Source organism: Natator depressus, chromosome 4, assembly GCF_965152275.1.
Source record: "Natator depressus isolate rNatDep1 chromosome 4, rNatDep2.hap1, whole genome shotgun sequence".
Classification (NCBI taxonomy): Eukaryota; Metazoa; Chordata; order Testudines; family Cheloniidae; genus Natator; species Natator depressus.
The window spans coordinates 60,343,195-60,356,725 of record NC_134237.1 but is presented as its reverse complement, the minus strand read 5'-3'; the positions used below and the strand labels follow the sequence as shown (position 1 = coordinate 60,356,725).

Genomic DNA, 13,531 nt, shown 5'->3' with positions numbered 1-13,531 from the left:
TGGGACAGTCAGGAAGTTTGGTTACCAGAATCCTCAGATCCATAAAAGTTCTGGAGGGCAGGGCCACCTACGCAGAGACTCCTGGACAGCCCAGCTTCATCAGGAGTTTCACAGCAAGGAGAGGCACCATAGAAAAGCTAATGCAGCCTAAGATTATATTACTTTTTTTCCACAGATTCCAATGCTTTTGGTTAGGGATGATGCCTCCAGAGCAGCTGCCCCCTCTCCCACCACCCCCGCCACCTGTTCCATACAAGGAGAGGAGCCTCTGCATATGGATCTCAAGGGATTGTTGGTATTGTTTAAAATTAAACTGAACAAAATTTTTTTGGCATGAAATAAAAGCTGAGGACGAATGGTGAGAGATGTGATGCCAAAGAGCTACTACAGGAAAATCACAGTGCTAAATATTTATGAGACAGAAAGAAAATAAATCTGATTTTGCAGGCTGCCCAACACCATTAATTCACTACATTATTATTATTTTACTTGCAAACCAAAACAAACAAACAATCTTGATGCAATCAATAGAATGTGTATGACATCAACATTTTTAAAACAACGTACAAAACATACAACTTTTTAAAATATCTCACCCAAGATATGCATTCATGCTGTGAATATTCTCTGGAAATGGCTTCCCACTCTCCATATCTGTGATACCAGCTCCTTTTAGGTTGTCTTTCTGTTAAAACATCCAGGTCTATGAATATTTTACAGTATTAAATATCAGACAACAGCAAATATCCACCTTTTAGTAACTCTAGGCAAAATGGTATTGTTAAATTACCTAACAAAAAGTAAATCGCTTTAACAAACACTGTCCAATAAGAGGCTGAGTTAGTCTTTTTTCACCAGAGCTTTCGTGAAGTCAGAGGAAACAAAGTCTTCAGATTCAAAGATAATAAACCTACACAATTTATCAACTCATTGTAAGTTACAGTTTCTTCAGATGTCCTTAATACATTTAAAATTGAACATAGCCAAACCCTTTCCACAGAAATATCTGCTGTAATCACAGTAGTTGAAAGGTCAGAAAATGAAGCTAGTGTTGAGGCTCAGACCTCACCGCACTGGTTTCAGTAGCACAGTATCAATTCAATCTTAAAGTGGAGAGCTGACAGTTCATTAATTGTGGAAAAACTTCTCTGGGGTCATATGCAATATTTGGATCTGGATTACCTATCTAAACAACCTTTCTGAGGACCTAACGTCTAATCCTACACAGCTTTCAACATTACAGGTGCTGGCAGGCCTTCTGTATTGACCCAGTTAATAAACTGGATTTTAGTGGCTTGATCTTTGACCTTTTCTCTTCAGTCCATCCCTATTTCTCATTACCAAAGCTAATAAAGACAGAGACTACTCTAATTGATTAGCAACTTAGCATCTGACAAAAATCTTCACTTCTGCTACATTTCTTTTTATTAAGTGTAATATTGGAACTTTACACACACTAAAGTTTTATCACACTGCATTTATCAATTTAAAATGTTTAGTGTCAACAATACAGATCATTATCATTTGAGCCCTGCAAATCTGCGGATATCTGCTTTATATCGGAGGACTGTGTTCGCAAATCGTGGATCGGATACAGATACAAATTTTGAATCCACACAGGGCTCTAATTATCATCTACATAACTATGTGTCACTTATTTGACTACTGGACTAACAAATTAGAGAATCTAAATGCTGACTGCAGATCAGGAATGTCTAAACTGTGGTCATGGGATGCTCAGATCAGCAACATACCAAAGGTGAATTCCTGGCCCCCCCCACTGACAAAACCCCCACTGACTTCAGTAGGGTCAGGATTTCACCCGGAAGTCAAAGGGCTACACCTAATTTGTAAACAGTGGAGCAGATTCCAGCTTTCTTCACATTTAATGGCATGCTAGGAATTGTAGTGTCGGTTGGCCATGGCCCTGTATTAATAATTTGAGAGGGTGCAGACCAATCTGTGACACTTTGAAGTACGTTTGAACAACCATGTGTCCATCTCTGTCTAAAGTTATATCAGTTTTCCCATCAAGTGTAACATACAATGCACTGAAATATCTAACAATTTTCTGCTAGACTTCCTGAGTTAAAGGGAAAATAATCACATCTGCAAAAAATACTATATGAAACACAGCATTTTCCATTCTAATTCTCTTTGTTTTTGCATAGGCGGTCTACATATAGAGGAAAAATGCAGCCTCTTAGTACAATATTACCTAGATTTCAAATGTCTTAAGGCACCCAAACGGCAAACCTACCAACCATAAACTACCTTAAACCAAATCACAATAAGTTACCTACTAAAGAAACTAGCTAGTACTTTATAAGCTACAGTAGAACCTCCAAGTTAGGAACGCGTTGGGAATGGAGGTTGTTCATAACTCTGAAATGTTTGTAATCTCTGAATAAAACGTTATGATTATTCTTTCCAAAGTTTACAACTGAACATTGACTTAATACAGCTTTGAAACTTTACCATGCAGAAGAAAAATGCTGCTTTTCCTTTATTTTTTAGTAGTTTACATTTAACACAGTACTGTCCTGTATTTGCTTTTATTTTATTTTTTTCTCTCTCTGCGCTGCTGCCTGATTGTGCATTTCCAGTTCCAAATGAGGTGTGTGGTTGACCAGTCAGTTGGTAACTCTAGTGTTCGTAACTCTGAGGTTCTGCTGTATTGGAAACAGTCAATAGACATGAAGCTTTGAGTCTGTGCAAACTATGGAATGTTCGATTTAAGAGATCAAAGATTCACTGTTATTTAGTTTATACAGCAACTAGAAATAAAAAATAGCTTAGGGCTAAATCCTGCCTTCTCTGCACTCAGAGAGCCTTAGATACAGTGGCTGAGCTTCTGTGCAAAGTGGACAAGGACTTGCGGACCTGATGCATGCGGAGTTACACCTTCTGCAGACTGCCAAGCCTAGTACTACAGTGTTTGAGGCAGGCCAGGGTATCTGCCATTAAAGGTATCCTCAAGGGAAAAGTAATTAAGCAACTCTACAGCCTCTCCACAGCTAAAACCAAAGTAACTACTCAGACTAAGCACAAGGGGAATTGGAGCAGATTTGGGGTGAAATTCTGGCCCCTGAAGTCAATGGCAGAACTCCCACTGATTTTCGTAGGGCCAGGTTTCACCCATGGACTGTATTATTAACTTTTATTTTAAATGGATCCGAAGCACAAAAATCATTCCGTTTAAAATGAGTTATTTTTCTAACACATAACTTATGTACCATCGTTCATGAATAGCTGGGAAAAAATTGACATTTTTCTCAATGTTAAACATACTAGAAATTCAAATGTCCTGTCTGGTTACGAAACATTTTCATCTTGCCCCCACAAATAAATATCTACTTTTGTAACATGATCCACTGGAAATACTAGTATGATTAGAATTTTGTTGAACCACAGACAAAAGACAAGGTAGAATAACAGAGAGCCGGCTATTAGTACATTAGATCCAAAACTAGTTTTACAATGTCAGCTCAAAAAGGAGAATTCATTAGCTTTTAGGCACACTCAGGTTACTGTTTATCTATACTAAACATGTCAGTTTTGAGAATATACCACTAAGAACTGAAACACCCGAGCTACTTTGGGCTCTTGTAATCCCTCAGATCAGATAACTCATGCCTTCTGAGTTTAGCAAATAGAAAGCATGATCCCTAGTAGTGATTATGGAATCAGCCATGACTGCAATCAATCTAGCTCATTTAAGATAAATTTGATTTGAGAAATATACATTTAACTTTGTGCATGCCATATATAAAACAGATCAAGGACAGAGGTTATTTTCTCAAATAATGATGCAATGTATAATAATTAATTAAACAAAAGTGACGCTCCCAATGACACCACATATTTTAAATGTCATCTCTGTGCTGTATGAAAGAATTAATCAAACTTCCCACACTTTTACTGAGCCATAAAATATCAATAAAATACCTCGCCCATCAGATCATCTCCAGCAACAACAGCTATTTTCAAATCAACATCAGCTTTCTTTGCCACCTCTTGAAGACCAGCAGCACACGCAAGTGGATTCATTCCACCAGCATTACTAATGACACGAACACCTTAACAGAACAAAAAGTTCAGTGTTAAAACCACCAGTTATACTACAAAAAAGGCTTAACACCTGAGCCCCAGGATGCACTGTTGCATGTTGTCAAGCACATGATCAATCAGAACAATAAACCAAATGTTGTGCTTTCTTATCAAGTCAACAGATAAACAATAGTTGTGACTGGTACAACTCTCAAACCTAATAATAATTTAAACATCTACACTGTTCACTACTTCACTGAAGACTCTTGGGCAAAAACATACAGCTATTCTAACATTGCAGGCATAATCTGGAATTGTGAGAGGATTTTAGGGAGATTAGTACTACCTTTTATCCACAAATCTGACTTCTAAGGAGTTGTGAAGAATATCAGTATGGCTGCATACTATTAGCATAAACCTTCTATTAGTATAAATCAGTATGTCTCTTTTACCAACAGAAGTTGGTCCAGTAAAAGATATTACTTCACCTACTTTATCTCTCTATTAATATAAATAGATAGAGATTGTCAGGAATTTTTAATGACGTGTTTTTTCATTGGAAAATGCTGATCTATCAGAAGCAAAACTGTTCACAGGAAAGGGTTTGTTGTGATAGATTTTTGGTTTTAGACAAAATTTTGAAAAAAAAGTTTTAAATTGTCTAAACATCCTGTTTTGATACTTTCTAAATGAAAAGGTTGTTTTTCAATTCGAAATGACTTTTCATTTTGAAATGTAATTTATAGTATAAAAAAGGAGAAAAATAAAATGGTTGAAATCAAAACAAAATGTTTCAGAATTATCAAAGTGAAACATTCCAGTTGACCCAATCAATTTTTTTTCCCGGATTTTCTGTTCACTAAAGTTTTCAAGATACTTGCCAAATTCAGAATAGGGAATGTTTTGGATTTTTTTTTTCAAGTTTGAAAATTCCCTGGGATGGGAAAACCATTTCCCACCCCACTCATTAAACAGTTAACATGAAACTGGATAAAAGTACATCTCAAAGAAGACAAGAAAAATGCAGTTTCCCTTTTAAAATAAATGCATAGCTCAATTTATACAGTAGGTAATATATAGTGTATTAGGTATGGGGAAAATGAGAATTCCCTTTGTTGAATGTTTTCATTCAAAACGTAGAAAAAACAGTCAGACTTCCTATATTCAGATTTGAAGTAACAAAGTACACAATGAAGATATGAACACTAAGGATTTGATCTTGTGAAGTTCTGAGCACCCCAACTAATACTGAAGATGATAGTAGTTAAGAGTGATGAGCACTTCAAAGATCAAGCTATAAATTATTAAAGTTATCCAACCCATATTATTCTATAGCATACCTTTCCTGTGAATGTCCTTAATATAGGGACCCATTGCAGTCAACACAAAATCAGGAGTGTAACCCAAATCCTGAAATAATAAAAAGTTATATAATTTACTTGCCAAATCTTGGTCATGGGTAAATCAACTCCTTCTCTTTATTGGCTCTTAGATTGCAGAAAAGATCGAAAAACAGCGTATACTCATTTTCTTAATTCTATAATTAAAAATGGTGGATTTCTTTTTCTAAAGGAAACCTGGAAAATGTTTCTCTAAAATAAAAAAATCCTTAATTTAACAATATATAGATTAAAATAAATACAACACAAACGGACATCACTATATTTTTACAGGAGTCTAATTATATATTATAAATACCATTATTTTTAATTAGCCTTTGGAATCATATAGGGAACAAATGATCCAATCAATTCTAATTATAAAGTAAAATACTAAATATTGACAATGTACAACAAAACAATTCACAGCTATCCCATTCAAGGAGAAGTTTTATTGAAGCCCTATGAATTGAGACAATGCATTCAAATTTCAAGCCATGTGTGCCTAACTCTCTGCTGGCGTAAACTGACGGAACTCCTTTGAAGGCAATGAAGTTTTGCCAGTTTCATTAGCAGATATTTGGCCCATTGTTTTTAACATTAAATTGAACTCATCCACAATCTAGTGGGACTACTCATGTGACTAAGTCTTTGCAGGATCAAGGCCTACGGACTCAACCCTGCTCCCACTGAAGATAATGGGAAAACTCCTTTTGAATTCAATAGGCCTGACCTTATGAGGGACTGGCCAACTGCTGAAATAATAAAGGCTAATGATGTTTAGTACCACTCAAGATTCCACCCTTAAATTGATATATGAATGGTGAGGGATCATTTCCTCCTCCACTGAAATGCAGCGATCTCTGGAGCAGCCAAGATCAGGTATCTGAATCTCAAATTTTGTTATAATATGTTTATTAAACTTATGAAGCTATTGTACTATTACTATGTTTATATTAAAGTGCATCTTATTTTCAGACATGACTATAATTTACAGAATAAGAATGAATAATAGAAACTACAGTGACTACTCCTGCGGGCATTCTGCGCCAAAAAAATAAAAATTCTGCACACAGTATTTTAAAATTCTATAAAATTCTGCAAATTTTATTTGTCAAATAAATGTGGAGGCTTCAGCATGCCTTTGGGGAGCACAGGCCACTGGCTGCACAGAGGTGGAAGATCACTGTGCAGCTACCACCCTGGGACACGGACTCAGCAATGAGGCTGCACCCAAACCCTGATACAGTTGCAAGGATCGGGCCTGCCCCAGAAATACCCCAGGGTCCTGCCCCTCCATTCCAGGTGAACCAGGTATGAGCAGGCAGGCTCAGCAAAGTAGGATCTAAGTGTGGAGGGGCTTAGTGTGGGGGGCTCCAGGTGTGGGTTAAGAGGGTTCTGTGTGGGGCAATCCGGGTGTGGGCGGCTCAGTGGGGAATCTGGGTGCGGGGGGGGGGGGGGAGTTCTGGATGCACAGGGGCTTGTTGGAGGGTTCTTGGTGCAATGGTAATGGGACTCTGCAAGGGGATCCAGGTGAAGGTGGTTGGGCCTAAGCAGAGGGGAGTCTGAGTGTGGGGCGGATAGAGCTCGGTAGGGTGTGGGAAGGCTCAGTGGGGCGTCCAGATGCTGGGGGAGTGAGGCAGAGATCCAGGTGCAGCTGGATGGGGTTTGGTGGGGTGGGGATCCGGGTGGCTCATTGGGCTGGTCCAGGTGCACGGGAAGTGGAGCTCATCGGGGGTGGGGGGCTCAGGAGGAGGGACTGGGTCTGAGAGGGTCTGGATGCACAGGGGTAGAGCAGATGGGGAAGCAGCTCCCTGTACACGGATCCCTCCCCCAGCAGCTGAGGAGCAATGGGTACAGGAAGCAAGGGGGGGGGAGTTTACAGTGCTTCTTGTAGCTGGGGGAGAAATCTGTGGGTGGGTCTGACCCGGCCCCAGAAGCCATGCAGGGGAAGAGGAAGTCCTGTCCTCTTCAGCCTAGCCGGGACTAGCAGTTGAGCCCGGCACAGCGTACGAGCCACCAGCCAGATCTTCCCCAGTTCCGGCCCCTGCCCCACAATGATTTACCTCTCTGCCGGCTGCCCTGAGCATCCGAAATATACTGCTAGGGAGGGTCGCACGACCGCTCTTGTGGCTTCCCCTAGCTTCCCCGTCAGAAAGTCATTTTTCTGCAGGGAAGCAAAGAAATCTGCAGGGGACATAAATTCTGTGCATACACAGTGGCACAGAATTCCTCCAAGAGTAAATAACACTCTGATCTTCCAATATGTTTGTATTTCAATTAACAGTATCTTTCTAATAGAGCTATATTGCTGGTATTTCTTAGTAGTAAGATTTTATGTTTAGTCAATCAAATCAGATCTGCCGGCCGTCACCTCAGATTAAAATAATCAAGACTAAACGTTTGCACTGTAAGATTATTAACATTTTCCTATGTAAATACTAAGTACCTACTCCTACAGATTCTTATTCATGCAAGTAGTTCCAGGAGCCATTGGCTGGATTGGGCCTGATTTATTTTAAAATCTTAATGTTTGTGTGATAATGCTTTCCAGCCAACTGTCCTGCATCACTCAGCAACTTGAAAGATTTGAAGCACTTTTAAAATACTGATCACTTTGTGATGATATTTGAACATTTCAAACAGCTCAAACTGTAAAACGTAGAAAACTAAATCAAACCAGCAATTATACAATTCTTTTGATTCTTTTCTCATGTGAAATTGCTTGAATTATTATTTCATAATTAAAATAATTCTTTCCTTACTGGCGATTTGGCTTTTGCAGCAGTCAACAGAGACATCGTAATTTCAGAAAGATAATCAAAAACCAGAAAATCCAGTTTTCCTCCATAGAGAAGCTGAGGAACTAATCAAAAAGATATTAAGTAACTCTTAGTTGGAAGTCATATTTTATAATAAAAGCTGTTTCATTTTTGAAAAACTAAATCAGAAAAACATACATTACTGCAAAGTATGAGACAATATATTAATGATAGAAAGATCACTTAAGATTTTGGGCCCAATCCTGCAAACAATTTTACTCACTTAACCAAAGGTATTTTATTCACTTAACCAATTGGGTTAAAGTCAACGTGTGAGCAAATCACTCACACCTGCAAGTGCCTGTAATATGGGACACTACATATTTGGTTGTTTGGGGGCTGATGCTTAGTGTTGTGATCACTGTTTTATTTATGTATTGGAGAGGAAGGGGAAATTGTTTTTAAAAAACAAAGAGCCCAAACACAAAACACCACACCGTACATCTAGAACTACCTAGGACACAGAAGGAGGGCGGGGGGGTAAGATGAGGCCCCGTGCGGGCTTTGCCAATGCCACTAGAAATGCTCCTTCCAATCAAGTGAGGCCGACAATTTTCCGAGCTTACGTCTCCCTGGCTGGGGAGTCGCCTGGCCCGCCTCGCCCGGGACGGGAGCTGACGGAGCGCGGGCTCTACACACTCCGACTCCTGGGGCTGCCTCAGTTTTGCTCCTGCGCCCGGGGGCGAGCGGGGCAAGGCGCGGCAGCGGCTCTCATTCCGCGCGCCGCCCGCCCCGCGCTCCCGGGACACCGCGCCCGCCCCGTCCGCTTCCGGTGACGAGAGGCTTGTTTTGCTGGCTTGTCACCCCACCCCAGCGCTGTGGGGGACCCCAGCCGGGAGGCCGTGCGGTGTGTGGCGGTGCGGCGCGGTGCGCGCTGCTGGGGGGGAGCGGGTGCATCTCCCCAGCCCGCTCCCCGGCCCCGCTCCCCCGGTACCTGAGGCCGCCGTGTCTCCCCAGAAGCCCGCGGCGCAGCCCACCCGCACGGCCGCGCCCGCCTGGGGCTCGCAGGAGCCGCCGCCCAGGTTGCTCCAGCGGCGGCAGCTGCTGCTTGTGGCCCGCAGGAGCCGTGGGGCAGCGGCGCCCCTCAGCCCCAGCAGCGCGGCGCAGCTCATGGTGGCTCCGGGCGGCGAGGCAGGGGCGGGAGGCGGAGGCGAAGGGCTGGGCCGGGCCGTCGCTGACTCAGCCCCGGGCCCGATCCGGCTCCCGACTCCTCCCCGCGGCTGGATCGGGCCCGATCGGTGCTGCCCCGTCCCCACCAAGGCCGCGGGGAGCCGGCCCTGCCCTGGCTCCGGGGCAGAGCCCTGGGCTGGCAGCACTAGGGGCCCCGCGAGCTAGTGACAGATTAGCCGTGCCTGCCTCCCTCCCTCCACCGAAAAGTCACCAGCCAGGCCTGTTCCACCACGTGCGAAAAACAACAACCCACCCGCTGGCTCCTGCTGCGGGTCACCTCGGTAGCCTGTGGGCAAAGAGACAGAACCAGGAGGGTAGGCTTGTTATTGAGCCACCAAAACGTGCTAGGCCCTGTACAGCAATAGAAAGGCAGAGCTACAGCCCCAAGAAGTTTGCAATTTTAAAAAGCTGTAGCCAGAGAATGATTGGGAAAAGGATGCAAGGTGCAAGCAGAACGAGCAGGGTTGAGATTGGCTCCGAGTTGTTACTCTAAGTGGTGGGAGTGGTGTCTGTATTTTAACGTATATGATCCCTCCTACTCCTCTAAAAAGCCTGTACATGAACACACCTGATGCCACAAGGTGATCAGGGGACCATTCTTTGGGGCACAGCTAAACATTTCTCACTGTGAAGAATGAAAGGGAACTAGCCAAAGTCCCCTTTTTTTCAGTTAGCTTTACTTTATAATTTTTATGCATGCACAGTAGTGTAGTTAAGTTTTTAACATTACAAAAGAATGTTTACTTTAAAAATCTGATTTTTATCCAATATTAATGTAATATTAATTTGTCCTGGCAACAACACTCTGTAAAGTAGAGATGGTGTAGATCATTATCCCCGTTTGACAGATGGGAACTGAGGCAGAGAGAAAGTCATTTGCCCAAGGTGACAAAAGAAGCCTGTGGCAAAGACAATAATTGCAGTCAGTGCTCCCAAGTCCTAGTCCAATGTATTGACCACAAGACCATCCTTAAAACCTACGTTTTGATCCTAAACTACTTCACAGTGTCTCTTTAAATCAGGAGCTAATATAACTCACATTCTGTCCTAATTGATTCAAAATACTGGCTGCACTCAGGGTGGATTGATTTAAATCACCAGGTGGAAATTAAATCAGTTTTTATCAGGTTTTCCATTTGTTAGTCAGTTATTTTCTAAAGAAAGGTGCATTCTCATTGCTTGATATAATTATAAAAATATGTTGGTTTACAACATAATAGAGCCTATACCCTACATTTTGTACATCATTTTGCTATCTAGGAGGGTACACTATAACTATATATATTTAAGTAATTATACAGCTTAATATTTTCAGATTCTTATTTAATTGTACATGTTTAGTATGTTAGAAAATGGTGAATAATCTATTGCTTATTTACTAGATAATAAACTTTTTGATCATGATTTGTATAAAGCTGCATTAGGATAGCAACTGGAATTTAATTAAACACACAAAACAGCACATAACATTAATTTTTATTAAACAAAACAACCTTAAATATTTCTGATACATAAACTTCTCTAATCAAAATATGTTTCATATTTACAATGAAATGATTTATTAAATGGGGATTAATTATTTTTTTAATTTAAATCTGATTTTTAATTTTTTTAAATTGTTTTAATTTTTTTAATAGTTATTTTTAAAAAGAAAAACTTATAGTGCAAATAAAATTTTAAAAATCCAATTTAAATAAAAAAAACTCTGGCTGCACTTCATAAAACATTTCAGGCCAAGTTCACACATCATGTAATTGGGTACAAGCCTAATGCAGTCAGTGGATTTGCACCTGCTTACATCAGGTCTGAGTTTGACCCTTTATTGACGCTCCCTCCACCCAGACACGCACACACTTCTGTATGTAAGCTAATGGAGAAGCTGGCGGAGGGAGGGAAGGAGGCGGGGGGAATCTCCAGTGCCATGTATTGACTGCCAGTGTTCTGGATCCTTGTCAATCAGGCTTCAGGCAATGACAGTATCCATCAACAGCACTTATAAACAGTACTCATTCTGCTAGACGTGTCTGAGTCACTTGATACCACAGTGATTAGGCCTCAACTGGAGTATTGTGTCCAGTTCTGGATGCCACATTTCAGGAAAGATGTGGACAAGTTGGAGAAAGTCCACAGAAGAGCAACAAAAATCATAATCAACTGAGGATAACCATAATCATACATAACACAATCATAATCAGCTGACAGGTTTCAGAGTGGTAGCCGTGTTAGTCTGTATCAGCAAAAAGAGCGAGGAGTACTAGTGGCACCTTAGAGACTAACAAATTTATTGAAGTGGGTTTTAGCCCACGAAAGCTTATGCCCAGATAAATTTGTTAGTCTCTAGGATGCCACAAGTACTCCTCGTTCTTTTTATAATCAGGTGAGGATCTAATAGTGTTCCTCCACTGCAACCTTATTCATGTCTGTGGTTGAGAAATATCCAAGACAAATCTCAGTCACTAGTATAAAACTATATATGTTGGTATACTATGGAAGTACCAGAATAAAATCCTGGCTCCAATTAAATCAATGGCAAAACTCCGGTTGACCTCAGTGAGCCCAGGATTTCACACCAAGAAAGTTTGTTTCCTGAGTTTAAAAAGCACACTACTCAAACTAACTGATGGTGTTGAGTAAAAATAATTTTACTAGGATGGCCAGTAGATGGCTGTGTTGCATCACCTATTACATCCATGATCCTGGCCTAACACCGCAAAATAATTATCTGGTCACAAAAAGAAATGGCTTCATCACGCCAATAAATGTCAGTTGTTCGAGTCAACACCAATTGTAATTTGTGATATAACTGGTATATTATCAGGCAAATGTATGTATTGCTTGGCAGAGTTAAGCATAAACATGAATTAACTTACTTTGATGTTCTGCATAGGGGATTCACTTAGATTCCAGAGAGACAGAGGGTGCCTCTCTTATTCTTGTAACTGCCTTCAAATACTGTCATACCATAGATTTTTACCATGATTGTCCACAGGTCTTTTGTAATTGGTTAGGTCTTCTTTTGTCATACCTTATGCATGGGTAGGCCACTTAGAGGTCTGCATGTGCTAAAGCTAAACCAAGCACTTAATCCCTTACAGTAGTCTATGCATTCATCTACTTCATTTAACTTGAGTGGAGGGCTGCATTTTTTTTTGGCTTTATGGTAATTAAAATTGAGTTTAAAATAGTGTATACATTTACAAAGGACAGGCTCTTTTTTACAGCCAGAAGAAGCAGTGACATAGGATACCTAAATGATAGGGGCAACAAAAGAGTCAGAGGGTGTGGGATATTAAGGGCAGTCATTTGCCACTTTGCTTAGAGCCGCAGAACTAGAGCCAGCCCTTGGTATTATTATTATTTATTTATTGTTGTATTTGTACTCCAATAGCACCTAAGGCCTTAGCTGAGATCTGGGCCCCACTGTGCTAGATCCGTCTATCTTTGAGTTTTTTACCCATCACTGTAGTATCTGAGTACAAACACATAATAACAGATGCTTTCCTAAAGGGCTTACAATCAAAATAGACAAATGAATGCAGTGGGAGGGGAAACAGAGGTATAGAGAGGTGAAGTGACTTGCTTAAGGTCACACAGCACGTCTGCGGCAGGGCTAGAAATAAAATATTGGTGTCCTGATTCCCAGTTCAGTGTCTATTCACTAGATAGTAGCCCTGCATAAAGAGCTCATTTTGGTGAATCATGCCTTTCGGGTTCAGTTTTTTATGTGAATCACCTAATACAGACTTGAAAAAGTAAAATTGCACATACAGGACATTAGATGACACTATATGGTTATTACTGAAGTCCAGTAGTGACTGTGTAGATAAGTTTATGTAGTAATGGTCTGATATATAGGATTGCTAATAAGATATACGTAGATAGAAATATCTTTATTTCCAAGCCATAATCACATGAGGGCCAGCTTACAAAAGGTGATAATAACCTGTTATATGCCAGGAACCAGTCACCACTGACTCCGGTGGCTACTGTGACAGTTTACAAAACACTTACTATTCTTAGCCTGATTTTGAACCTCCTCCCCTTTCCCCTAAAATTTGAGAGAGAAAAAAATGCCTTTTGGCCTCACATTTTGCTGGCCTAATGTTTATG

General features: G+C 40.7%; 1 protein-coding gene across 1 annotated transcript in view; it reads right to left on the bottom strand.

Annotated features, from left to right (window-relative positions):
- The window catches only part of LOC141986539 (uncharacterized), a 99,065-nt gene extending 89,702 nt beyond the window's left edge, over positions 1 to 9,363 (bottom strand). The window contains exons 1-5 of the mRNA XM_074951114.1: positions 9,186 to 9,363; positions 8,195 to 8,295; positions 5,391 to 5,460; positions 3,949 to 4,079; positions 597 to 685 (exon numbers count right to left, since the gene is read on the bottom strand). Coding sequence (XP_074807215.1) covers positions 597 to 685; positions 3,949 to 4,079; positions 5,391 to 5,460; positions 8,195 to 8,295; positions 9,186 to 9,363 — 569 coding nt within the window. The remainder of the gene's footprint in view (positions 1 to 596; positions 686 to 3,948; positions 4,080 to 5,390; positions 5,461 to 8,194; positions 8,296 to 9,185) is intronic.
- Between the last annotated feature and the right edge of the window lie 4,168 nt (positions 9,364 to 13,531).